Genomic DNA, 27,680 nt, shown 5'->3' on the forward strand with positions numbered 1-27,680 from the left:
AGATGGTGGCTGCTGTTTGCGGGAGAGTATCCAGCACTCCCACTCCCTAGGAGAACACAGCAATGCTGGAATGGTCAGGACGACATGAAGTGTATGGTACCACAAGTGAGCTGTGTTGGTGAATAAGGCTGGGATTTTCTCACTGAATTTCAATGGGATTTGGATGCCTAACCCCCTTTGGCTGCTTTGCAAATCCAAGCCTAAAGCATGAACAGCCGTGGTGCACTGGCTAGCGTACCGATTTTGGCACCAATGTGTCCCAGTGATGGGAGCTCTAGAATGCTACCGAGAGATACAACGGTCGTGCATGGTAATGGCCTCACCTTTCCCTACAGGGTGATGCAAGCCCAGGAGCCGGCATTCTGGCACTCCCGTCCCCGTACTGCCTTCCAGACAGTAGTAACTGGCTCTGGAGCCAGAGGCCACCATTGCTGCTCAGCACAGGGCCCAGAGGTGCCACAAAACATGGCAAACTTTGAGCTCTCCTCTTGGCATTTTAACTTCCTTTGCTTCTTTTTTTTCCTCTCCAATATGCAGTTGTCTTGAATAAACAGGGTTCTGCTTAGAAAGCCACCCATCCCTGGAGATGTTTCCTAGAGAGCTTTGGAATATGATTGAAACTCCCCCAGGCGTGTGAAGGGTGGTGCAGGACTGGCTCTCCTTAGTCCCGGAGAGTGACTCCATGGGGCGTGGAGACCGTGACGGTACATGGGATGTAGCTTGCCGGGTTTGGAGTGATGGGGCTGTGTTGAGCTTCTGAGAGCTTAGTGAGGATTCCAGGGAAGTCTCCCCTTCCCCTTTCCCTGCCCCAGTCTGCTCCGTTGTCTTCAGATGCTCTTGAGCTGCAGTCAGAGCAGGCAGCTAGAAAATGAGCCCTGAGCTTTAGCGTTTCCCAGCACCCCCTGCACGGCTACATTGACACAGCCATGGTGAGGAACCCTGCTGGGGGCAGAGTCTGTCGTTTGGCACCCACCAGGAGGCTGTTCACAGAGAAAACCATTCTCTGTCCATGTGGACTCCACGTTGGGAAGTGGTTGTACCTAGCCTGGTCCTGCTCCCAGTGCGGATGGACCCTCAAATATCCAGTAGGAGAGGGTCAGTAAGATCGGCATTTTACCTGCCTTTTGCACTGCTCTCTGCCAGCCTGAGCAGGATTGTTTGGAAGCCCGCTCTCCCCCAGGCTGGCGTCACATCCAGGGTCTCTGTGTCCTTCGCTGCTGTCTAACCGGAGAGGTGCGTTCAGGCAGTGTAGGATAGCTCTCGGGCAGAGGGAGGGCCCTGTGCTAAGGGCACAAGTAGGCAAATCGTGGCTGCAGCGGCAGCTGCTGAGTGCTCAGTGTTGTGGATAACCAGGCTGCTTATTTAGGTGCCAAAGGAGGACTTGGGAACTTAACTTTAGGCGCCCATTTGAACAACACCAGCAGGTCCCTGGGTTCTATCCTCGGTCAGTGCTTCGTGCTGGGCAGGTTCCCTCCCGTCTGTGTGTCTGGAAGTTGGGCACAAGGATCCCTGCCTAGCGCCCAGTGGAGCTGAGACTGAGCTCAGTACGTCTGTGGAACGCTTTGGAGCCAGTGGGGACTCACTGCCGCTGTCCCGTGCAAGGCCATGGCGGCAGCTACCCGGTTCTCAGTTAACAGGCCAGGAAGGAGAACGGGTCCCGATCATTTCCTCCCTTTTTAGTTTGGGTTTTTGAAGCAGCTGCCCAGGCTGTGGGCACTGGTGGGTGGAGCTGGCTGGGCCTGCTGCGGGAGGAGACTCTTCCACTCTCGTTTCCTTCCTGTGACCACAGGCCAGGTGCTGGGTTGCCAGCCCCACAGCCAATGACCTCTCGCCCTGCGGGAAGCAGCTGGGCAGGTCAGGGTGTGCCAGGTCCACCCGAGCGAATGGGCGACAGGGAGGCAACTGAACTGTTTCTCTTTTAACGGGTTTGCGGGCCTGGTAGGCGTCACCTGGGGAACAGCGAGTGACTGCACTTGGGTCCCATTCATTGCAAAGGCAGCAGCTTTTCTGGACTCCGGTTTTTATGTTTATAGGGTTTCAGTTCACATCTGTTTTAGAGGCATTGACACTCCCTTCTCAGAGATGTAATAATCCCCAGGGCTCGCGCTGGGAGAGCAGCTTCTGCTTTAGCAGGAGAGGAAGGTTTTTAAGTCTCCAACCCTCCTCCTCGTTGAGTCTGGTGAAATTCTGCCCATGTCAGGGCTCCCACCAGTTGTTGAAAAATCTGCAGCAAATAAAATCTTAATGGGCACTTACTGCCTTTTATAGTTCCCTAAATTTGGAGGTGGTAAAACATCTAGTTAAACGGGAAAGTCCAGGTATTTCCATGAGCAGACTCGGTCTCTCTCACAAAGCCAGTCTTTGTCTTCAGGTTAAATGAAAACCTGCAGAAACTCACAGAGATTTATTTTCCCCAACATGCTCGTGTCCTCATCCACCATTTACGCTCCTGGTCTGAGGTCTGTCTAATCCGTGTGTCCAGCGTATGCCTAAAGCCCCATCCTCACTCTCTGGGGTTTTGTACTGTGCCTGGCACTGTGGTATCAAGCACTGTCCAATTCAGAAGCACAGACCCAGGAACAGGATCCAGATCTCCAGAGTCCCAGTCCAGTGCCTGATGCTCCTGCCCATCCATCCTCTCTTGAGCATGCCCACAGGGGGCTAGAGATCCATTGTTTTGCCTTTCCCCAGGGATATTTTGGGGTGTTTTTTCCCTTAGTATTTTAATCCTCTTTCCCTCTCCGACTCCTCCTTACCTCCCTCTCGGGGTTTGTGCTTTCTTTAGGGCAGAGATTCTGCTAGTAGCATGTGAGTTGAGCTTTGCAAGGAATCATGCTGCCCTTTCCCCTCACCCCCCTGAGGCCCTGTGCATTGCCCCACATGCCGGCCCATGGAGAGGAGTTTAGCGATGGGCCTCAGCTCCCCCAGAACTGCTAGATACCTGGGCCACCCGCTGCTGAGAGAGCTGACTGTGCAAAGTGCTGGGTGCTGCTGGCTCGCTGCAGTGTTGCCTCTCAGGGTCCAGTTGGCCGGTCACTTTAAATCCAGCTGGACCAGTGCTGTGGGCTTTGCAGGACATCGTGGCCGCCACTAGAACTGGGGCAGCATGAGTGCCCTGTGGCCTGCACTTCCATTGTATCCCCTCTCCCCTTGGTAGCAAGGAGGGAAGGCGTGTCCATTTTCTACTGCAGACGCTAGCCCAGCTGGCTAAAAGGCTAAGCTCCCCCAGCTCCATCTGCAAGGGGTCTCTCGAAGGGGGGCAGGGAGCATGATCTTGTGGGTGTCTGCCAGTGGGCAGTGGGAGAGGAAGCCAATCTTCCAGCCTCGTTGTCTGGCTCTTTCCTGGAAAGTTAAGGCTCCTTCGCTCTTCCCCACCCCCTGCTAGGGGGTGTTTTTGGCAGGGGGCAAGATCATCCTCGAACCCACAGCACAGAGGCCATGGATCATCTCCAGGCAGTCAGGCAGATGAAGCCCTTGCTGTGGGTGGTGGAGCCTCCACAGATACATTTCCTGTAATCCTTCTTCCTTAACTCTGCAGTTCCAGCTCCATCGATGAGTGACCGGAGCGGCAGGATGGCAGGTGTATTGGGGCTTAGGTGAGGGACAGCTCTGGGGCAAGCCAACACCAATGGGAACCTTAGTCGCCGGGCTGTCTGCAGCGTGATGGGTCAGCTCCACAGCGCGTGCAATGGGAACTGGAACCGGTACCCGCAAGCCCCCTCCCCGCAGGGGCTGTGGTATTCCATGTTCTGGGATGGCGCCACTGGAGTTCGTCTGCCCCCCTCTGCCGGCAGTGCTTTCTGGGTGGTGTTCTCCGTCCGCATTTCTTTCCCATTAGTTCCACTCCCACCCTGCCAGCCAGAGCCCCAAAGTCAACAAGCTGGAAGGACTCTCACAGGGCAGTGGATGTTCGCTGACCGGCTGGAGTTAAGTGAGACTCCTGCAGGGTGGCTTATGGGCCTGTCCAGGGCTGGCTCCCTTCAGGGGCTGGCGAGTTGCTCCAGAGCAGTTGGGGATGTTTCTATTGCTGCGGAATTGCCCTAGAACCCGGCAGGAGCTGCTCTTCGCTGGGCCACTCTCTCCTCTCCATACTGGTGTAAATCGCAGGGGACACCAGGGACTTTTCGGAGTTGCACTAGATATGGCCTGGGACAGAGAAAAGTGACTCCCAGCTCTAGCTCTCCTGGCCGCTCCTTCTGACTGTGGTAGCTAGATGGGTTCCCCTTAGCCCCAAGGTCTGGCCGGGGAGGTGTCTCTGAGCCCAGCAGAGCTCAGCCAGCAGTTGCAGGAGGCCAGTCGAAGCAGGATGTAGCGAGTGATGGTTTGTGTCTGGTGCTGTGATTAATTGCTGAGCTCCGGGGGAAGAAGATGAGTGGGGGGAGCTATTATCGCGCAGTGCACGGCCAGAGGTCAGAGATCATATTTAGCAGCTGGGGCACTGTTTTTACAACACACATTTCCCCCGAGGGAGGCAGAGGGATCAGATTTATCCCAGCAGCTCCTCACTGGAGTCTTACAAACAACAGAAAAAGTTCCTCTGCCCTGTGGCAAAGTCTCCTGCGCTTGGACTGATGGCAGTGGACCCCTCGGAGGGGCTGGAGTACCGCAGCCACCCACTCCGTAGGCTGCCTAGGGTCAGGGGAAGCACTTCAGGGCACTGGAAATGAATAGGAGAGGATTTATTGGGAAGGGACACCTATCTCAGCAGCTACCATCCTCCCAGAGAAAGCCTGCTCCCTCCAAGGCACACAGCTCACCATGTTCGTCGCTCTGGGGTCGAACTGTGCCCCCCTCTCCAATTTTAATGGCGGGGACAGCTGGCATCTTATGGGATTTGCCTGAAATCAAAGCATTTAAGATGCAGTGAAATCCAGTTAGTAGCTGGGCTGCGTCTCACCCCTCTGCTCACCACATTGAAACAGGTAGAGAAATAAAAGGAAAATGAACACGCAGGAGACAGACTCTGGGAAACAGCTTTCACCTGCTTCCCTTCCTCCAAATGTTCGCAGTGAGCAGAGTTCCTCTTCCCCAGCTCCTGTCCTGGACTCTCCCCTCCCTGCCTGCAGCCCGGACCCCACGCTCTCTTCTCCAGGCTGCCAATCCAACACTTCACTGAGAAAGAAGGAATGGAGAGTCCTGATAAAAGATGAAGGGTCCTGCTCTCTTAGCAAACCCATCCTGCATGGCAGAGCGGTGCTGCTGAAGACACCGCCTTTCGGTGCCCCTGTTCCAAAGCAGCCTGGCCTGGCCAGAGCTGGTGAGAGGGGAAGTCTGGGCAAGCTTGTTAATGGACTTAGTGCAGGTGGCTTCTCTTGTGCTCCCAAGGGACTGAGAATATAAAACATAAGCTGTGTTGGGCTGGAGGGTTTCCAGGGAGTTCACTCAGCTCCTCCTCCCAGACTCCTGGTGCTTTGCCCCCCCCCCCCCCCCTCTGGCTGTGGCTGTGAGTCAGTGCCCCGGCTCCTCTCTGCCCACAAGGGGCAGTGAGTCAGAGATGCAAGGGAGGAGATTCATGGCGTGTGTCATGGACCAAAAGGCACCTGCTATGAGCAATTAATTTTAAACCATTATAAATTGTAACAGCAAGTAGCAGAGCATCCTCCCGGCTCCCAGAAGAGCCCGGAAAGAAGTCACAGTTCCCTGCTTTCTATGGGGCTGCATCTGAGCAAAGCCCAGGGACAGAGCTGTAAGTGGAGCGGGTGCCCTGTGTTTGGAAGTGGATTGGAATTGCCTCAAGGGTTTTAAATCACTGATTTCCACCCCCGCCTCCTTCCTTGTTACGGCTCGGCCTGTTCCTTTGGGCTAATTCCATTGTTCAGCTAGTGATGGGAACCAGGGATTTGGGGTGGGTTTGCTAGATTCTGAAGCCTGGATGAAACCCTATCTCTGCCTTGGTTGCATGGGCTCCACATGGGGAAATTTCCCCCCTGCCCCATCTCCCTTCCACAGGCCTCTTGGCTTAATGATCAGCCTTGAATTACTCCCTTTTTAAGCCTGTCCAGATGCATTGAGAAACTGCTCCAATCTGTTTGTTATGTAAAGTTCCACCATTTGCAAGTGCCAGTTGCATGGTTCCTTCCCTTCTGAATGTCCCTCAGGTGTCAGCAGGCTCGGTGACTTTTGCATTCGCACCCTTTTGAGGAGGGGAGAGCTGGGGCCCTTCTGGTGCTAGGTGTTTCACAGACATTGTGTTGTTGGGAACAGGCAGGTCTTCAAGGTCTCTGCAGTGTCTCAGGAGGGCTGGCATTCCTCCTTTAGCAACATTCCTGACACCGGATCCCCACCTGTCTGTGCACTGCAGGTGGGACAGGTTGCTGCAGCCCTTTGCCCAATATAAACATCAGGAGAACAAAGGCTCACTGGGATACCCCCTCCAAGGCTGCACATTTCCAGTTCCCGCCAGGTAAAGCTCTAGGCCCGGAGTTAATGTTTCACAGAAAAGCCAGGAATGATTGCCCTTAAAGGATCCACCTCAGGGCTCTTTAATGCTGCTCCTGCTTGCCAGGACCATAGCAAGTGCACAAAGGGAAGAGGAGTGAAAGCGGCTCAGCCAGGGGTTGCTGTGTCCATCTGAGAGCTCAGTGCAAGCTTTTATTTTGAGTAGCCTTCCTTCTCCAAAGGGTCCCAGTGGATGGAGGGATCTGGAGGAGGATGCTCGCGTCCCAGGGGAATAGCACAGGTTTATTCTGGCTGGCTTCGCAAAGACACTGAGATGCCCATTAATTAAATGCTGCTTTGTCTCATACAAAATGTAGGAATCCCAGGAGGACAAGTGTATTAACTTCATTCCCCCAGGGATTGTGGAGTCACCACTGTTATGAGGCACGTTGATTTTATGAATGTTTATAAACTTCCATCAAACTCTCTTCTTCTGGGCCTAATGTGCCAACAGGTGCCACATTCCTCCCCAGAGGTGGCAGCATTTCAGTGGTGGGTGAGACAAATCCCCGCCTGGGACATCACCAGGCGGAGTGAATGAACATCCATGAATTGCTGTGAGGCCGTGGGTGGGGAAGATGCTGCAACAGGAAAAGGTGGGGAGTTATTTCTGCTGTTGGGGGCTGCACAGATAGGGTCTTTTCATACTTCAAGTGGTTTCCAGAGATAATGGATACATCGCAGAGGGCTTTCCCCTGCTGTGGAGAGGAAAGAGCTGCCATGGCGCCAGAGTTAAATGTGCTCGGGGTCCAATATCCCCCTGCCCTGGTTAGCAATCACCGTCTCGACATTGGGCATGCGTGTCTCCTCCTCTCAAGAGGGAGCCACTTAGGTTTTGGTTCCTCCTGAGGCTCCGTCCCTGGGACCCAGGGGCTCGTGATCCCCGGGAGACAGAAGCTCCAGGTGGTGAATGGAGCCCTCACATCAGGAAGAGTGACGGCTGAAGTGTCCCAGTCCAGCTCAGTAAACCAAAGGCTCTCAGGCGGTGATGCGCCTCTCCCCAGTGGTGTTGTCCAAGGGAGGTGGAGACTGATGGGGGAGAGGCTGCATTCCTTCCTTCCAACCTGGCCAGGCAGCAGTTTGGGTTCGCACTGCAGTATGGGAACAGGGAGGCCATGTGAATGCGGACAAGGCACCTGGCAGGGCTGGGGCTGCAGAGAGGCATCAGGAGGAATCTCAGCTATTCCACCCTCCACTAGTTCCGTGCATGACCCGGCCGGTTACAGAAGGAGGCACTGGATTTGCCCTGTGATTTTGGGGGCGCAGGAGACTGACACGTTTCCCTCCTCCACCCCCAACGCTGGGGGAGATTTGGGAATTCAGAGAGCAGCTACGGCTGTGCTGGTGTCGGGCTGAGAGGGACTGGAGAGTCTCAGCAGAGGGATCGTCTCTGGAGAGGGGGTGAGAAGGCGCGGCGGGGCGGCTCCCATCCAAGGCATCAGGAGAGCTCGGAGGGGCGCTGAATACCAGCTGAAGCTGCACAGCCCCTTGCCGTGTCGCCAGGACGTAGGGAGGCTGTTCAGACTGACCAGTCTCTGCGGAGCAGAGTCCCCACTGCAAAGGGGTTTGGGGCCAGAGCCCTCAGCCTGCCTGGGTTCACACAGACTCCAGCCCCCCTCGCACCTGGCACTGCAGCGGGATCCCAGGGCCAGCCCCTGCACTGGGGCAGTCCGTGGAGTCTCACCAGGCCTCTGGGCTCCAGCCTGACTCTGCCTTTGCCAAGCAGCAGAGCTGGGGAGGCACTGCCAGGCCAGCTGAGCCCGAGAGGCAGGCCCCTCGCCCGTGCGTTTGCCAGGGGAAGGGAGGGGGGTCAGCGTAGCTAACTCTAAAGGTGTAACTCCGCCTGCCCACGGCCACAAGGGACAAGCTTCCCCCCCCGCTGGCTCCTCACAGCTTTCCCCTCCGCCGCTCCGACAGCACCGGAGTCAAGGGGGGCTAGTTCAGAGCAGGGTGCGGCGCCACGGAGCAGTGACTCCTATACGGAGCCATTGCTTTGCACAGAGGAGGGCTGCTGCCCGTGGGGCCTGTGTATTTCCCTCCCCCACCCCTACGAGAACGGGCCTCAGCTTTCAAGGCTTCTCCTCTTGTGAGCGACAATAGCTCCTGTGGTTGTGCTCTGCGCAAGGGAAGCTGTTTCTCCTCATCACAGTTTGGCAGGGGCCGGGGCCGAGGTGATGGCTGGAGAGTTTGGAGTTGAAAGATGTCTGTGCGTGGAGCCGCCCTCCGCCCGCTGCAGTATTGCAGCCAGGGATCTACTGGCAATCATAACAACAGAAACGTGCCGGGGGGGTGCGGGGGGTGTTTGGGAAGTGTGTTGTGGACCGGTGCTGGACCCCCTCCCCAGCACGCCCACAGGCAGCCTTAAGGAATGGCCAAAAAAAAATAGAGAGAAACTTTTGAAATCAGAAAGAAGCCAATCCCCACCTCTCCTGGTAAGCACTTCCTGTTGGGATTAGCAGAGCTGGTGGGCATGTGTGCACTCTTTCTTCAGGAAATACCTTTAGTAAGCCCTGGTGGGGGTCTCCATGGCAACCGGCGAGAGGACCTGCTGATCTAAGCCATTCAGTTCTTTATTGTTCCCTGCATCTCTTTGTTGGCTGCTTTATTGCAATCACTCTGGCAAACACAGCAGTTTGCACCGGTTTTGTGAGGGCTGAATGCGGAATTTCTCCATTCCGATGGCCTAGTCTGGCCCAGGGCCATTTGCATGCAAAATCCTTAAAAACAATTAAAACAAAATTTAAAAAAAGAGCTGGATTAAGAGTCTGGCTGAATACTGAAGGGCTAAAGGTTAATCTACGCTGCTCCCTTCCCTCAACTCTTCTACCCTGTGCCTCTCCCGCGGCTCTGTCCTCTTTAACCCTGAGAAGAGTTTTCTCCCCTTGCTCTTTTTAAGACTGGGGGCGATGAACATTTTACTTGCTAGGAAATTGTTTCTCTCTCCTCCCCTTCAGCCTCCCCCCTGAAGGAGGCCAACTCTTCGGAAAGCTAACGACAGCTATATGAACTTAGTGACATTTACCATCTGGCTTGAACTTGCCAGACTAAACTCCGTTCTTAGTTCCCTTTCAGAGTAATAAAAGCTGCGGAGAGCTGGGGACGTTACATCATGCGTATACTTTTCAGACTGGTTTCAAAGCAATTACACATTCCACCTGGGCCAGAATTGCCCCTCCTCTAGCCAGAAATGTCAGGTTTCCCCACAGGCTGTCAGTCCCTCACTAGCAGCCACTAGCCCAGGAATGATGCACCCTCCCTCCAGAAGCTCAAGTTACATCCTCAGACTTGGAATTCAAAAAAGGAAAAGTTTAACGTGAAGGATCTGGCGTTCTTCTTTCTCTCTCTTGGTCTAGCCCACTGAAGGGCTGCTCTGCAGTTGGGTTTGTACAGTTACCATCAATAATCTCACAGCTTGCAGCTTTTTCATGAAAGAACTTATTTTAAGCGTTACCTCTATATTTAGCCCTGGTGTGACCACTGCTGGAATCCTGTGTTCAGTTCTGGTGCCCACAATTCAAGGAGGATGTTGATAAATTGGAGAGGGGGCAGAGAAGAGCCACGAGAATGATTAAAGGATTGAAAAACATGCCTTATAGCGATAGTCTCATGGAGTTCCATCTATTTAGCTTAACAAAGAGAAGGTTACAGGGTGAGTTGATCACAGCCTGAGAGTAGCTACTTGGGTAACAAACATTTAATAAAGGGCTCTTCAATCTAGAAACATAGAACATGAGCCAATAGCTAGAAGCCGAAGCTAGACAAATTCAGACTGAAATAAAATGCACATTTTTAATGGTGAGAGTAATGAACCTGTGGAACAATTTACCAAGGGCGGTGGCAGATTCTCCATCCCTGGCGATTGTTAAGACTAGGTGGATGTTTTTTCTAAAAGCTCTGTTCTAGGAATTATTTCAGGGAAGTTCTGTGACCTGTGTTATGCAGGAGGCCAGACTAGGTGATCACAACAATCCCCTCTGGCTTTGGAATCTAGGAAATGCAGCTCAAGGCTGGGTACTTCAGATAGCAGTTTGTGTGACAATACATTTGGACTCTTATAGTTCGTGCCTTTTCAGCCAAGGGTCTCCAAGCACTTCTAAAGGAGTTAACTGAGCCTATGAGACAGGGAAGGGCCTGGTTGATTCCTCTCTGGGGCATAAGGCATCAGCAGCCTACCAGTGCACATTAACCCTGCGCAGGGATTGTAGGACAGGAAGTGCAAAGCACTCTGACTGAAACTACAGGGCAATTTAAGGAGGCAGAATTTATTTGCCAGCCACGGAGTTTGGTTAGGATAGCGGGTAACGCCCACGCTGACAGAAAGCACCATAAGCCAGCACTACTTCCTGCAGCTCCTAGGCCATCTCCCACCCAAGGTCTGTGACCAAGCCAGTCCTTGCTTAGCTTGTGGGAGAGCTAAAAGGGACATGACTGGCTGTGCGTTAACCATGCAGTCACGGTGTGGGGGTTGCAGGCTGCGGGTCTCCTGGGTGAAGCGTTTCTTTCCCGAAGGGGCAGTGATATTCAGGAAGTGTCTTGACAAATCCCTGGACTCCCAGACCTCAGACTAGGGAGTGTCGGCTCTAAGTGGAGTTGCTGTGGCAAACAGCTGGTGCTTGAGAGCTGAGGCCCATGTGGAGCCCCTGAGTCCACGCGTAGCACTGCCCCAGCGAAGAGAGACCTGATGAATGTGGGGTGGGTAGCTTTTCTCTGACTGGTGTTGCACAATAGCACCTCCAGGTCTCCCCACTCTCCTGAGGGCAGTGACTCCCCATCTTTCCTGCCCCCACCTAGGCAAAGGGAGAGGAATGCCACACTGCAGCCTTATGTCGCTTAAAATGTTTTTTAACTCTGATATTCCTTCTGTTCCGCCCAGCTCTTCCCGAACGTCTGGTGCTGGGAAGCCGTGCCTCTTGCCCTGAGTTATGGTGCAGGAGTGACTACCGTTGGGTCCATTATGGGGGGACTCCTTCTCTGCTGCCGGGAGCTGCCCAGGTTGCCTGTTCAGTGCCTCCCTGCACAAAGGGAGAAAGACAAAGGTCTGGGAAGAATAGCGGGGAGTTTATCTGGCTTATTAAGCCCTTGCTAGAGTGGGCAGCTTGTTCTGGGATTGATCTGGTGCCGGAGGAGAAGCTGAACAGCGCCCAGTGCAATCTAGCAGCCGGCGGCTTTGTCCCCCTCTGGAGGAGCTGCACCTGTTGGCTTGTTTTAAGTTACAAAGTAGTAGTGTGTATGAAAGAGACGTTTCAGCCCGACAGAGCCCAGTGATCAAACAGGCTCAGTTTAATTAACATGCACCAAGGACAAACCAGCATCACCGCTCACATAGCAGGCAGGCCTCTCCCAAGAGGAGGGGGTGGGGAGCTGTGGGCTCAGAGACTTCTGTGGGAATTGCGAGCCAAATGTTCTCATGGGCTGTCTGCTCCTGTAATTCAGCTCCCGCTGATAGTTTGCTGCCTAGGGCCCGATCGCCAGCCTCTTACAGGAATAGTTACTAGTCAGGGAAAGCTTTCAGGAGTTGTTTTTTGCCCAACCTACTGCAGGGGACAGAGCAGAAACCCAGTCAAATGTGTTTCCAACTTTTGTCACCAATGCCAAAAGCATCTGTCTGTCCCCTGAGTTGGAGCCTGGTCTGCCTCTGCTCCATGCCCCCTTCAAGGGGCTGCGGAGTCGCCCAAAGGTTCTGAGTGCCAGACAGCCAGACATCCCCGTGTGACATACTCCAGCGATTCCCAATATGAACAACTGTCCCTCCCGTACCCTGACCGCTCCTCTACCCCGGCCCGGAGGCTGTAGAGTGCACACACAAAATGCAGGCTGGCAGTTCCTAAGACACCCGAGCCCGCCTCCTTTTAAAGGTACTCCATCCGTCTGCCCCGGAAGGGCCAAGCTGCCGTTGTTTTCAGCATGGCAGGCATACTGCTGGGATGCCACCGGCTTGTCCAAAGCAGTTGCATCCACCTCTCGGATTAGCTGCTGCACCCAGACTGCGCTTCCAGAGCCGTGAAGGGGACATGAGTGAATAAGCTGCCATCAAAATTAAGCTACCCTGATGCCAGAACTCTCCTCCCCCCACCCCTCCTTGTGCCTCCAATGGAAGCGCATGACCTTGCTGGATTATCTGGATGCTGGGTCTCTAACCCAGCCCCTCTCCTTCCATAGGGGTTAGCTACCCTGGACATGCTCATTAGCCTGTGAATTCATTTTCCAAGCGTTCCCACCGGGCCTTGTTTTCAGCTCTGCTCCTAAGTGCAGAGATGTGCTCTGGGTTACCAGCGGCCTGCCTTGCCTCCTGACTCCCCTTGCTCATCGACTCCAACTCAGAGAGAACCCCTGCCCATCCCGTCCAGCACCTCTGCACTTTGAGCCCTTGTGGTCATGCAGTTAATGTAAAACAGCCTTTGACTTTAAGGAGATGGGGGGAGGGGCTTTGTTGTCTTAGAAACGAGATCTAGCCCCCACTCCCATGCTAATGGCTAACCTCCTCCCAGTTCTAGCCCCTCCCAGAGAGAAAGAAAAACAAGAGCCTGAAATTAAAAAAGCAGCCTCGGCCCCGTTAGAATGTGAAGCTTCGAACCCGCCATCGGGATCCCTGCCTGGAGAGCAATGGGTCCTCATCAGCCCTGTGCCCATGTTCATGCATCAAACACCCCTGTGAAAAATAGCATCCCTGGGGTTCTGCATGCAGCTGACCCAGGATACTGGATAAAGCTGATTGATTGTAAATTGTCCTGAAGTTTTGTTCTCCCCCAGATTCCTCCCCCCCCACCCCGAGCAATCTTCTCACCAGTTCTATAGGTCCAGCTGAGACATGTGTAAGGATTTGCAGACTATCGTAGACTATCATAGAATTGCTAGCAAGCTTTCTTGAAATTCTTTCCAGGCCAGTTTTATAGGCAATGCCTTGCCCTGGTCCCCAGCACAAACACAGTGCAGAGGATTTGTACTAGCTCTGGCCTGTTGAACAGGAATGTTTTCTTCCTGGCTAGAGTTGCTTTTTACGGTCCCAGAGTTTGTTTAATGGAAGAGGACACCTCCAACATGAACTGGGAATCTGAAGGGTCTAATAATCCCTGTTCTAAATCTCCCAGCAGTGCAGCGACCAGATAATTGCACAATAACTGTGGTTGGCAATATTGGAGCAGTCCATGGCACTTCTGGGTGTGACTCCAAACTTCAAAGGCTGATTTATATCAAGGCTTTTGACTTCCTCACATCCCTGGATGCACAGAGCACTGGCTGGGCTTAGGCTGAAATGCTAGCAGGACTTTCACAGACAAAGAAAAACCTCACAGGCTGAGTAACATCAGCAATAAGCAAGGCACAAAAGCTAAGCAAGGTGGCCTGGCTTGCAGAGGGGATGAGTGCTCACAGCTCCTCTGTGGCTTCAGTGAGAGACATAAAAAACCAGGCCACAAGCCTTCACCAAGTGATCCTTTCCTAAAAGAAATAACTGCATGAGATGGATATGATTTAAACTGTACCCTGCTTACCCTGCTTGGAGAACAGATGCTAACACAGTTTCAGGGCGAAAAAGATAACAGGGGAAAGTGTCTTCTTATTATTAGTGTTACTACCGCACGTAGGAGTCCTGGCCATGGACCCATTGTGCTGGGCGCTGTACAAACACAGAACAAAAGGACAGTCCCTTCCCCAAAGAGCTTACAATCTAAGACAAGAGATGAGCAATCGCACGGACCAACAGCGGAGTACAGGAAACAATGAGACAGTGTTGGTCAACGTGATGGACTGTGGTCTCAGCTCACCAACAGCCTTGGCTTGTCAGGTTTTTTTATAGACATTGTGGGAAAGGAGGTTTTAAGGAGGCTTTTGAAGGTGGATCGTGAGATAGCTTTGGGGAGCAATTTATAAGCATCCGAGGCAGAGTGGAAGAAAGCACAAGGCTGCTTGTTTGAAATTTTAGCGAGTGGGTGATGGAGGACGGAATCATGGGCTGATCAGAGGCAGGAGAGTAGACATCTCAGTAGAGAGTGAGAGAGGACAAGTGTGGGGGATAACTGTACATGCCCTTGAAAGTGAGGGCAAAGCAGCTTATGTCTGATGCGATGGAGTGAGGCGTTTTCGTGAGATGGGATCATTTTCTGGAGTGATTTGTTTTGTTGTTGGTCTGTTGTTTGTTATTGGAAAGGAGGGAAAAGCACAACATTATACTGCAGAGCCCTTTGTGTCTGAGCACACAGCTGGGTTGGAAATCTGCTTTGTAAGGTGCCTGCGACTAATAAATTGAAACACAAAATGCCAGAGCTACTAGAAATGAACATTTCATGAGGTTGTACGAGATCAAAGAAAGCAAGATGGCTTTCTCTGATTCCTCAAAGGGTTGTTGTCAGTCTAAAACTCCCATATTAAAAAACATTTTATTTGTGTTTATTGATAAACTTCTGAGGCAATTGGCACCCTGCCCTTGGTGGTTTGGGTTGACAGCACTGCTGGGGGGATGGTGAATTTTCCTCCTAACAGTTCATTCAAAGTTTTTCTTTAAAATCACGAAAACATTTTGGCTGTTTTCTCTTAAACGTTTCCCCCCAAAGCATCTCATGTGTAAGAAATAAAGAAATGCCTAAAAAACAACAACAACAAAAAACAAGACAGGGTCTATAGCAGAGAAAAGTGAAGTCCCTCTAAATGGATCTTTCATTTTTAAATACTAAAATATTATTTGTATTATAGTTGCCCTTAAGAGACTAGGTCCTTGTTATCCAAGGTGCTGTACATAAATATAGTGGCAGTCCATGCCCTGAAGTTGCACTGTTTACAGGTGTGATTTTTAAACCAATGCAAGCCTCTTTAGGGGGCGGGGGGTGTTAGCTAAAGTAATTAGACATTCATTTACGCTAAACTGAAATGAGTGTCCACACACGGAGTGCCACCAGCGTGGTAGTTTAAAAACTTATTTAAGTTAAACTAGTGTAACTTTGTGGATGGGGCAAAACCATGTTGCAATGCAGGATAACACCCCAGAGTAGCATGGGAAGAAAACTGCACTTAGCAATCAATACCTCGGCAAGCTTTTTTCAGTGTTGTTTTGTGCTTACATTGCTGGAATTGTTTGCCCAGGTTTTTGTGTGTATTTGATGGCTGCAGGGTATGAAGTGCCCAGCCCCAGGGGTTCTGGGCAGGTAAGTCATCTCTTGTAAACGACTTACCTATACCTATGGAGCAGACAGAGCCATGCTTGTAGGGTCAGACGCTGTAGCCCGAGTCTCCAGCTCTGGGAACAAGTGGTTTTCTGAGCATGATGCTGGGATAATGCCAATGCTCAGAGTGCGCCCACTGGTGTCTCTTTATGAGTTCCTCTCTGGGGGAGGGGAAGGGGCACTGCTGTGTGTTTCTAGCAGTATCTACCAGAAAGCTCTTGCCTATTTGATGGATGAGTGCACTGATAAATTAGCCTAGCGCTGGGGCTGGGAGTATGTAATGCCACTCAGGCATTGGGGAGGCTGTGGGAAGTCTGATACACGGAGGAAATCCAGTTGACGTTTTGCTCTTGGGTTCAATATCACACTGGTGGAAAAAGCCTCCAAATTGAATTGGAACCCGAACAGGGCTGATGGGGATGGGAGCAGGCGAGAGGGGCGTGCTCTCATCCTTTCCAACACTGGATGTGAGCTGAACCAAGCCTATGGAGCCGTGGACACCTATGCCATGCCCCAGAGAGACACCCTGGCTTTCACAAAGTGTCCTGCTCTCCCTGGCACTGCCAGGTATTGCACGAAGCTAAAGCAGTGATTTGTTTGGCATCGGAGGGTGGGTATCTCCTTTGACATCCTCCCCCTGCCCCCCCTTTGTTCCTGGCCCTGCAACTCCCAAGTCCTTCCAGCCATGATGCCTTGAGCAGCTGTAGGGAGAGGGATTGAACCTCTGCAGGGGTAAAGACTTCTCTGCGGGAGGCCATCGTGACAGTTCACCTTGTAGGCAACTAGTGTCTTTAGAAGCAATGTCTCTCCTTGAGACTCTGCTCCCCGAGGCAGAGCTCGGGGTCTGGGAGAGTGCACGAGTCGGTCTCTGTGTATTTCAGCCGACACTGCTTTAAAATGATAGGTAGGTAGAATGAGCTGCTTCCAGACTGGACTCATCTCAAGTGGCTTTGAAGCCAGCAGGGCTGCGAGGCGTTTAAATCCCTGCTTGGAGCCAGGAGGTGCATAGTAGGTGGTTTGCACATGAAACCTCTGGAGGGCTCTGTCTGTTCTCATACACTCGGAGGTTGCAGCCTTGCTCCTCAGCTACACCTTTGTATCAGGTGTTCTCTAAAGCAGGAACCGGAGAGGAATCCTGGAACAGTGATCCTGCAAGACCGAGCGGTTTAAAAGGCAGTGCACGGGGCTCAGCCCCCCCAGCCCACACCTGCTCAGACAGGCTCTAATGTAGTTGGGAGACAACAGATCAAGTAGAGTTGGAGAGTCTTGGAGTGAAGAGAAAGGATCTTTGTGCTGCTAAACCAAATGTTGCATTTGATGGCAGCTGCAATTCTCCCATCGTAACAGAGTTGGAAACTTGGAATACTCCAGCCAGCACCTGTTCAACTGGAGGCTCACCTGAGCTGACCCGGCCCAGCCAGGACGCTGTTGCAAAAGCAATTATCACTTTAGCCTCTGCCTTAATGCAGTTCCCTTAATTGATCCTCCTCCCCCTCCTCCCCCTTCCTTAAAATGCTTTAAGCAAAGTGGTAATCAGGCAGCATGAAACCTGGCCTGCTTTGCTGGCTGCCTTCTCTGAGCTTTGCAGGAAGCGAGAGATTGGGCAGAGCGTGGTGTTTCCAAGGGCAGCCTCTGCATGTGCTCTTAGGGGGGTGGGGTGGGGTGGGGTGGGGGGAGAGTCATGCACAAGCCAAGATTTTCAGATGTGAGTGGCTATTTTGGGTGCCCAACTGAAGACCCCCTTAAAGGGGCCTGATTTTCAGAAAGCGCCCAGCACCCACCCTCTGAAAAACAGGCCTCTTTGAGACTTCTCAAGTTGAGCCCCAAATTCACTTCTGAAAACCTTGGCCAAAGTATTTTCTGACCCTCAGGGGCTGGGCTGAATGATGCTTGGTAAAAGGTCAAAGGGCGCATGAACAGCCTCAACTTCCTTGCTAATGTCTGGGTTATAAAATGAAGATGAAATGCTTAATCTTGCTGCAGTTGCTTTTAACCTCTGCCTCTTCTTCCCCTCTCCACCCTGCTCTCTGGGCTGCGTGGCAGGCCTGCTAGCTGCCGTGCTTTTCAGGCTAACAGGTAGGTGAGCTGAATTGCCCTTCGCACCATGCCGTCTTCAAGTCAGGATGCCGCCACCTGCCTGGCAAGCATGGCGCCCCATTGCAGCTGTTGTTAGCTGCTTCCCGCGCCCATCGTCGCAGCTGAATTAAAAGGCAACGGCCCGTCACACTGTGCCCCAACACTGCTTCTCCAGAGAGCCACATGTGGAAAGCGGAGACCTGCGTGCCCGAGCAGGGCTTGGCCTGCAGAGTCGCTGCAGGAGGGTGGTGCAGGAGACTCCACGTGGGACGCGCAAACCCCAATAAACATCCGTTCACAGCGTGGTTTCCTTTTGTCTCTATTTTCTTTCTCTCTCTCCTAACTCTTCCAGTTCTGCCCAAAGCGAAAATTGAAGTGGAGTCGCATTCGGCTCACCCTGGCGACCTCCTCCTATTGCGCTGCCGGCTACGGGACGATGTCCAGAGCATCAACTGGGTGCGAGATGGGGTCCAGCTGGCAGAGAACAACCGGACGCGCATCACTGGGGAGGAGGTAGAGGTCAGGGACGCTGTGCCTGAGGACTCAGGGCTCTATGCCTGCATGACCAACAGCCCCTCAGGGAGCGAGACCACCTACTTCTCCGTTAATGTCTCAGGTTCGTAGCAGCCCTGGGACTGGGCACAAAGGGAAGGGGGGCCCAGTTGCCTGACTGCAGGGCAGGAAGCAGATTACCTGTGTGAGAACCAGATGTAAATCTTGCGTGCACACACCTGCAGATTGTCTTATCTTTCTTCTGGTAGCTGGTGGGCTGTTTTGGTCTGTGGGGTACTGATCAGGGAACCCTGAAGCTTTACAAAGGCTTGATGTGCAGCCAGCACCAGAGCATCCTCGTGCGCCCTCCCTGCCATGTGTCCTGGAGCAGTTCTAGGAATCAGCTGATGCATTCGCTGTGCCGCAGCGCTGCACATGCATCCATCCGGGATGCACATTTGTAGCATGTTGGACTTCTCACCCCCCTCCTTTCACTGGTTGTGCTGCCTGCCACAGCAGAGATGGGCAGATGTGGCAGCTTCTTTGCTCATGCTGCAGCAGCTGTTCCCCTGGGGCTGATCCTGGAGTGGTATGACTGGGGATACGAGCAGTAGGGTAACGGAAATGTGTAACACCCACCCAAGGACTCTTTCCAGTGCTGGCTGCAGGAGGCTCCCTGGAATGGTTTGGAGCAAAGGTGTTGCACAGCAGGGTGTATATGGGGGGATTCAGAGCAGCTGCTGGGCTGGCTGGACATGGGAGGCGAGGCCCTAGGGACAGGTTAGCTGCTAAGAAATGTCTGGGGAGTTGTGAGTGGGTTTGCAAACCCCATCTTGCAGGCTGAGAGGGCGGCGTGCACCTGTGCATCTGTCTCATGACCTCGGCCTGCTGTAGCCATGTCACGTAGCTGTTTTGAGCCCTGGTAGGTGTGGGAGAAAACTGCCATGGGGTTGTCTCAGGTCAGGGGCAGGAAAAGCCAGCTAAGTTTGACTGTGCCAGCTGCACATTTTGCTGGCTGCTCTGAGCGCGGGGTCACCATGGGGTCTGGTGCGCAGGGTTCATCAGGACGCCGCTTGCGGAGGGGAACACCAGGGAGGCAAATGGGAGTCCATCCTCCAGAAGACCAACAGCCGCTGGGTTTTACTGCCGACCCTGGAACAATCGGGCCGTGTTCTGAAGAGGAAGGCTGGGAGCATTAGCAGCTGTTCCCAAGCAGTCAGCCAGCAGAGCAGGGAAGGTGCAGGAGAGAAGGGAGGAGGTGGGTAACTGGGCATTTAGGAATCAAATGAGAACGTCTCAGCAATGCTGGGAGCTGCCTATCGAGTGACCCAGGGGCCCAGCCTTTGACTCCCTGAGAGTTCCAGCCCGGCCCAGTTGGCTGCTCCCTGCTGGCAGGTGTATCCTGTACAAATGGGGGCAGAACTGTTTATTAGCCTGTCGGATCGGTGACTAGGTCACGGCCCTTTCACCATGCAGAGGACTGGGCGCGGGCGACCTGGCCCTGCAGAGCCTGTCGTTACAGCTCTCTGAGCTGTTTTGGCCCCGTCCATCCTGGGCACGCAGCCATGCTAGCACTAGCCATGGTCCGGCACAGCATTTTCCGGCCCGGGGGGCTGGGGGGGTAGCTAGCCCATCTTCAGGCTGATTTCAGTGACTGGTGAGGGAGGCAGATGGTTTTCTAACATCCTCACTAACTAAAAACTTCCCATAGATTTACCTCCATTAGAGAATCTGGATTGGGCTTTCTTAGCCTGTCCCCACCTTGGGTGTGGATGCAGTGTCACAGCCATGCCTGCCCATCACCCTGTTTGGAAAACAGCTTCAGACATGCTTACAAGCATTAGCCAGGCTCGGGTCTAGATTCATTACGAGGCGGGCTGGGCAGTGTCGAGGTCCCATGGTGCCAGATAAATCCGATCGCCGGTGAAGAGGAACTGGGTGGGAACTGGTGGCAGAGTGGCTAGAACTAGCGCCTGATGGTGGTTAGGAAGCTGAGCTGCTGCATAGGGAGGGGCTCGTGCAGTCTGTACCTACGCGCCTGCAGAACCTCAGCTCTCATGCAAAGGTGCGTTGTGTCTCTAGCTGTTGTGTCACGAGAAATGCTTAGAAATGTGACCTGACCGTAACTGCTAGAGCATTGTCTGCCTGAGCCTGCAGACAGACTGAACTGATCGCTGTGCATCTCACTGTCAATTTAAATGTCAATGCTATTAACCATTTCCCTGTTGATCCTTGTAGCAGACACATCCAGCTAGTGCTTATGCCACAACCTCAACTCCCCTCCCTGGGCCTGAAACCCTCAGCTAATCCCCACTCTTCTGTTTCGTCCCCCCAGCTCCCTTCTGATGATGTAGTGCTGTGTTGCCAATGCCACAGTGCCTGGTACGCTGAAAGCAGAAGTGTGGACATTACATTGAATTGAGTATGAAAATCGGCAAGGCCAGGCTCCTAGCACTGATTGCGCCATTTACTGTCCTCCTTAGTTGATTTAAAATCCCTGTGTTCGAACTGAAATGCAGCTGCTGTGGAGCACCGGGCCTCCTGCACGGTGGCGTGCACCGCGGCGTCTAGGGCCTGCCCCACGGAGTTAGGCCAGGTTTGCTGCCGAGTCCTGGGGGCCGTTGGTTGTGTGTGGGCAGGTGGGAACTCTCAGCCCCTGGTCCTGTCTCGGTTAGGGCTGTTCTGGGATGTGGTTGCAAGGCCAAGAGAGGGAGGGGCCAGGCAGGGGCCAGACTTCCTCCATTTCTCCCTGAGTGCCAAAGGAGCACAGGTCTGAGCGAGGGGGCAGATTCCTTCCGAGTAGACGACTGCCCAGAGTGCTCCGCTTCCTCTCCCCTGGCCCCAGAACCCCTGTACTCAAGTCCCTCCCAGGGCCGAAGGGATGGCTTGTTTTGACCCTCCTGGTTTCCACTGTCCACATGAGCGTCCCACTCCGTGCTCCTCCGTGCCCGGTGTTGGAGTCTCACTCTGCTACATGAAAGCCTGCAAAAGGGGGTGGGCCAGCGAGAATCCAAGGTGGCTCCTTCTGTGCTGCTCAGTATCCGCCTGGCAAGTCTGACCCCCCTCCCCGGTGAATGGACAGCTCTCCTTGCCAGAGCTCTGGTTCCTGCGCTCTCTGCCCCCTTCATGTGACGACACAGCGCGGATGAGGGTGCAGGCAGCAAATCACGTTGCCATGACTTGCTGGTCCCCAGCGTGTGGAATGTACCAGTGAGCATCTGTCTAGGAGGGGCATGCTGGGAAGCCCTCCCTTCCCATTGTCCCCTGGGCGGGGGGAACGGGGAGCTGTTACGTACAGTTCCTAAACCCTGCCTTTTAATTCTGCCCGTCGGAGCTATTCTGCAAGTTGCTCTGGGGCTGTTTGTATTAGTGGGAACCCCCTTTGCTGCTTAGACGAGGGGGTTGAATGGCTCCTAGGCAGCCCAGTGACTAGTTCCCCCTGTGCAGGACCCTAGCCCAGCCACTCCATGGGGAGCTTCACTGGCAGTATAGACTCAGGGGCGTAGCGGTTTGGAGCTGTGTCTTTGCACAGAGTCTGATGAGTTCAGTTATCCCCACACAGTGTTGAAACTCCACAGGACCCATCAGCTGATTAAAGCCGTAGGTGACACTGGGTGAGTAGGGCCAGTGGGTTAGCTGGCCTCCTATGTGAGGGGCTGTTCTCTTGCAGCTGAGCTGGCACGTGGGGGAGGAAGGGTAAAAGCCACACACGGGAAGGGATGTGGCCCTGTGCAGCTCTGCTTGGTTCTTCTTCCTGCAGGATGGTAAGTGAGGCAGCTGGAAGCAAAATTGAAACCTGGCCATCTCTTCTCTTCTCTTGCAGACGCTCTTCCATCCGCTGAGGATGACGACGACGACGACGACTCCTCCTCAGAGGAGAAGGAGGCAGATAACACCAAACCGAACCGTACGCATGAGACACGATTTTATACCTAACGCAGCCTCACGCTGACACTGCCCTCCCCTGGCTGCTACCTCTCTGGCGGGGGAGGGCCGAGGGGCTTGGCCGCTAAAACTCGGGCGCTGCATCCCATGGAGTGGTGTCTCCTTTTTATTTTGTGTCATTCACTAAAGCAACTTAGAGTTTTTATGAGGGGCCTAGCCCGTTGCGGGGCCTCGCCCAGCACCACCAGGGCCTAGCAGGTGATGGCCCAGGCTGCCAGCAGCCATAGCGAACAGCTGTGAGCTGCATGCTGTTATCTTCTGCTCTCCCTGCGAATTCCCCAAAGTGCCCTCACTGCCCCCGCCTGCAGGTGGAAACGCTCCTGCCTCCAGGCTTCAGCTTGTCATTCATTCACCCAGACCATTATCCGCTTTGGAAATGTCAAGGTCACCTGGGCTGCTGGAGTTGCATGAGACAAAAAGAGTGTCAGCGTGTGAATGCCTCTGAAGGAGCTGGCCTTGTGCACATGAGCGGCTGGGCTTGGAGCCATGCGCATACATCTAAATAACACTCAGAGCCTGACAAAAGGCCAGCAGCTTGCTCTGGGAAGCGACTCCTGCTCCAGCCAGTCCCACCAGGAGAACGCAAGGGCTGGGGGAGGGCAGAGCCAGGTAAACCTCTAGCTTCCTGGTGTAGCCAATATCCCTGTTGGGGTGTGTCTAGCTGGAGAAATTTACTGGCATAATTATACTGGGAGAAGGATTCTGCTGGAGTTATTCTGGTATAACTCACTGGTATAATTTTCCAGAATGAGCGTCCACCTGGGAAGTGATAGTTCCCTAACTATAGTGGTCTAATTATCCCAGTAAATTTCTGCAGGTAGACAAGCCCTTAGTCTTGATGAGGGTGCAGCTAAAATACTGTGTGTCTCCTTCCCTGGCCTGAAATGTGTTCATGATCTATCTGGTTGGGGTAGGATATCTTGTCTACAATCAAGCATAGCTCTGGGTTCCCGGCCCACCTGACCGCAGGGTTAAACCAGTGAGGATACTCCTCAGTATTTTTAAAAGTCCTGCCCCTTCCCTGTCCCCCAAACCCTCCTACTGCAATCACACTCAGATTAGCAGATGCAGATTCTGCCTCCAAGCTCGCAAGGCAAATCCAGCCAGGGAAGAGTCCTGGTCCCATCTGAATAGCAGAATTGGGGCTGGAAAGGAGCATATCCCCAGGTGCAGGACAGGCATCTCTGGTGACGGTGTGACACAAGTGATCAAAGATTTTGTAGGCTACTGGAGCCATGATCTCGCTCTGTGACAGGCTGCTGGCCGGGGCCGGGGTTGCACTGCAGACAGCCGGTGACCTGTTAACGGGGCCTGGGTGTCATCCAGCTGAGGGGGGCTCTAGAAAGAACGGATACTAGGGCAGGTGGCAGCTCTCGAACCTCCCTGGGTTTGTCTTGGGCTCTCCCTTTGGCTGTGTTGGCCCCTCCGCTCCTTGACAGGCATTTTTACAACAAACCCCTTTGCAGCCACCAGACCCTGTTCTTCCGCTAAGCCAGGAGCGGGGGCTGGGCAGAGGGATGTCCTCTTTCTCAGTGTGCCCCTATGGCACTGGGGGCATTGTGCAGCCTGCAGGGGGAGTTCCAAACCCACATGGCCCGTTGTGAGGTCCCAGTGCCAGCGGCTGAGCCCCAGGTCCCTCCTGTCGGCGTCCTCCCGCGTGCTGACTCGCGTCTCTCTGCTCAGTGGCTGTGGCTCCCTACTGGACATACCCCGAGAAGATGGAGAAGAAGCTCCATGCTGTCCCAGCTGCCAAAACGGTGAAGTTCAAATGCCCGTCGAGCGGGACGCCCAGCCCCACGCTGCGCTGGCTGAAGAACGGCAAGGAGTTCAAGCCTGACCACCGCATCGGTGGATACAAGGTGAGCAGGGATGGAGGTGCTGTGCAGATAGGGGGTATGGATTGGTCTGGAGCACAGAGGCAGTGGGGATTTTCTCTGTCTGAAGCTAATGAGCTTTGGGCCTATTCACTGCCGTGTTGGGTGCACAAAGAACGCCCAAGACCCAAGGAGCACCAAGTTCCAGCCCCAGGCTTCTAGTATCATGGTGCAAGGAGGTGCACAAAGTGGGCAGTGCTGAGTGCCCCCCTGGGGGCTCTTGTTCTTCTCGAGCCAGCCTTTCTCTTTAGGGCCAGGCTCTCAGCTGGGGTAAACTGGCCTCACTTCACTGCCTGCAGCACAGCTCCATTCCCTGCAATGGAGCTCGGCCAGCCTACACCCGCTGAGGATTGGGCCCAAGTATCCTGTTCTAGATAAAGCAGCAGCATCTCTCTTGTATGTCCAGGTAGACTGGGAGGGGAGGTTCTCTCAATGCCAGTCGCCCAATAGCCTGCAGGATTATAAAGTGTATGTGTGTGGGGAGGGGGTGGGGGGGGGTGTCCCAGGCAGGCAGGCAGGCAGGCAGGCAGGCATTTCTCTAACTTTTTAAAATGATTTGTCTCCCCTTTGCTGTTTATAATAATCCCTTGGGAACCTGAATACAAAATGCCTCCTTCTTGAAAATGTATTGGATTCTATTCCCGCTGGATACGTGTGCATAGGTTTGTTATTGTAGGGTTCCTTGTGAATAAGCTTTGCGCAGGGTGGTGGTGATGTAGAATACCTTGTGAGCATGGGGCTGCTTGTGCACTGGGCTATCACTGCAGCAGGGAGTGTGTGTGCTGGGCTGTCACCGCAGGGTGGAGTATTGTGGGAGTGGTGCTGGGGTGGGCTGGTTGGGTTGTGAGCGCTGGGCTTCTGGTTCAAATAATTCTTATTGAAAAGTGTATTGAGGTGGAGGAAGGATGGACATGTAGTGGAGCTCTGGGTTCAACTCCCTGTCTCTGCAACAGGCTCCCTGTATGACCTTGGGCAAGTCACTTAACCTCTCTTTGTTTCTCAGTTCCCCACCTGTGAAATGGGGATAACAAGCCTTCTCCATCTCCCAGGGGTATGGTGGGGCCGCATCTCCCAAGCTACAGGAAGGGGAGCCAGATAAGAACCTAGACTGAAACCATTGCTTTGGGGGGAAAAGTGAATGGGTGTTGCAGATTAGCGTGCACCGGGAAGGCTGCTCATTTGGGCTGCAGTTTCCCAGCAGGGACAGATGGGCCCCTGTAACATTCAGGTTACAAAATAGACCTGTGAGGGTGGCCTGCTGATGGGTCAAGCTTGCGCTAGTATGCGTTATCAGGGAGGGGATGGAAGAAAGGCCGAAATGAGTCTCACTTGCCCAGCTTTGACATCGGGGTTTTTTGCTCCCCTGCTGTATTGATCTGCACACAAACTGCCTCAGATTCCCCTCGCTCATTTTTGACACTCTGGGGAACTCTCTGGGCTCTTCCCACGGCCAGGCTGTTACAGGACAAGCCCAGTTGCTGCAGAGGAGTGGGGGATGACTTTATTACTGGGCAACAATATGGCCAGCAGAAGCAGTAGGGGCCCCAGGCTGACAGGTTTCTTGGGAAAGTCTCCCAGGCCCAGCTCTGGGGCCATAATTCACTCCCTGATACTTGGCTCCCTTAGGAAGAGCAGGACAGGCCACTTTGCTCCGACGAGGATCTGTTGTTTGCCAGGGATGTCCTGTCCTGGGAGTGAACTGAAGCAGGTGAATGGAGCCTTAGACTCTGGAGCTCTCCAAGGAGCGTGGGGCTGATACCTCCCTGTTTCCTTTCCCTTGTAACAAAGCTGTTGTTCGAGGCTCTGAGTTCAAACCAAAGCAGGAGAGGACCTGGGAGCATTATGCAGCCTCCCTGGATGGTCAGCGCTGGAGTCTGATAGCCAAAAGAGAGAGAGCACTTGCTGCTCCGATTTCTTTCTAGCAGTCGCTATTGTACAATATTGGAGGGCACAGTTTACCCTCTGATTGCTAGGGGAGCATTTCTGTGTTGTCTTTAAAGCTACTGTGCGTGGCGTGGTTGCACCTCTGGCGAAGTGAAAGGCATTCTGGCAGCTGGTGCGGGCGTTCTGCTGTCTGGTGTTGACACCCCTCCTTTGGTTGCCCAGAGAACAACATGTTTCAGTGTTGAATGATTCAGGAGTGCGGTGCTGCCCCACAGCTCCATTGCATAGACTCCTGCATCAATAAAACTCCTCCTGAAGTAGCCAGAGGGAAGAACTGTCCTTTTTTCCTTCTCTTTTTAAAACTGCAGTGTTGGTCAAGGCCTCTCAGGAGGAATCAATAGTGGCTTTAATGAGACACAATCCATGATTCATGCATCAAATAATTACCCTCATTTCTCCTGAATCAAACCAGTCTGAAGAAGGTTCTATGCCATTTTCAGATGATAATTACTTTTTCCTGTCAAAGTGAAATCGAGTTCCATTGATGCACTCTTGTTTTTCTTAGTCATTTGTAGCAACTGCGTTTTGGCTTTGCCTGGCTGAGTTGGCCCGTGTATTGGGCCTTGAAAAGCTTCTAGAGCAGCTGGGTGGTTTTGTGTGCTATTGAATGAGTCTTTCACTGCTGGAGACCTGAGCTCTCCTAAGAAGGCAAGTTTGGTGGGTCTCATGCAAGTCATTCCTATAAAATCATAAGGCAGTTTGGCAAACAGCTCTGCCTCTGGTAGAGACGGGATCGGGGACTGGCCCTGAGTGCCTGCAGGATTGAGGGCCATCAGGAGAGCAATGCGGCGGTCAGGATTGGAGTAGCAAGGGGGGGCTGTGGGTCAGGGTTTAGGAGGCTCCACAGAGCTGTGTATCAGAGTACAACAACAGGAGGTGAGGAGGGGCTTCGGGAGAGCTGAGGAGGGGGACCAGGACTGGCATCGCAGAGCTTGCTGCAGACTGCACCGGGGAAGACGAGTTTTGAGCAATAGCTGGTTTTGACCATGTATCCAAGAGACAAAGATTCCCACCTGTGTCAACTCCTCCAGAGCACAGTGGAGCTCCCCGTTTGGGGCTCCAGGGAAGGAAACAGATAAGCCATAAATCTGTTGTGGGAGGTGGTTTCTCTGTGCTGACTAGCACCTGGCATCAGCTGCAGAGACACAAGCAAGGAACGTTGTATGGCCAATATGGTAACCTGGTGGCAGCGGCTGCTACCTTGAGTAGTGTGTTTCCCTGTGCTTGGGGATAGGAGCCTCAGGTTTCCCAGGAGACCTTGCCCTCTCCTGTGAGAGACACTCTCTGAGTCAGCCCTCTGCTCTCTGCTCCCCTCCAACTAGCAGTTTGATTATTCACTGGCCACTGACTCATGCACTTTATTGTGCAAATGAAATCCAGCTATTGGCCCATGTCCCATTAGGGTCCAGCAAGGTGCTGACACAAACACCAGGAAATCAGCCACATCATGACTCACTTTATTACATGCTGGGGTGGAGCTATCTGCTCAAAGAGTCCCCTGGCTGGTCCTAAGGAATCAAAGGCGAGAGGGAGACTGGCCTTTCAGGCAGAGAATGGGCGTGGCATGAACACCAGGAGAGTCTCCTTGGCATTTGTTAGTAATATTTCATCCCTGTAACATCCTGGAATTATACGCTTTCAGTTCGACCCTCCTGGTGCTCATGGAACTCGAAAGAAAACCGCTTCGCCAATGACACCACCTTGCCCTCCCCGCTCCTCCAGTATTAGGTTTGTCATTATTACTATTTCTGAGATC

General features: G+C 53.3%; 1 protein-coding gene across 9 annotated transcripts in view; it reads left to right on the forward strand.

The window, feature by feature from the left end:
• FGFR1 (fibroblast growth factor receptor 1) overlaps positions 1–27,680 on the forward strand; it is an 86,677-nt gene that overhangs the window by 15,632 nt on the left and 43,365 nt on the right. For 6 of the 9 annotated variants that reach the window (XR_006287532.1, XM_043536311.1, XM_043536309.1 and 3 more), the window contains exons 3-5: positions 18,022–18,285; positions 21,985–22,068; positions 23,790–23,965. Coding sequence is in view for 8 of the 9 variants with exons in the window: in XM_043536311.1 (XP_043392246.1) it covers positions 18,022–18,285; positions 21,985–22,068; positions 23,790–23,965 (524 nt within the window). In the remaining variant the exon portion in view is untranslated. The remainder of the gene's footprint in view (positions 1–18,021; positions 18,286–21,984; positions 22,069–23,789; positions 23,966–27,680) is intronic. The other 3 variants (XM_043536312.1, XM_037886329.2, XM_037886330.2) reach the window with 1 other exon arrangement.

The sequence above is a fragment of the Chelonia mydas genome, chromosome 26, assembly GCF_015237465.2.
Source record: "Chelonia mydas isolate rCheMyd1 chromosome 26, rCheMyd1.pri.v2, whole genome shotgun sequence".
In the NCBI taxonomy this organism is placed as follows: Eukaryota; Metazoa; Chordata; order Testudines; family Cheloniidae; genus Chelonia; species Chelonia mydas.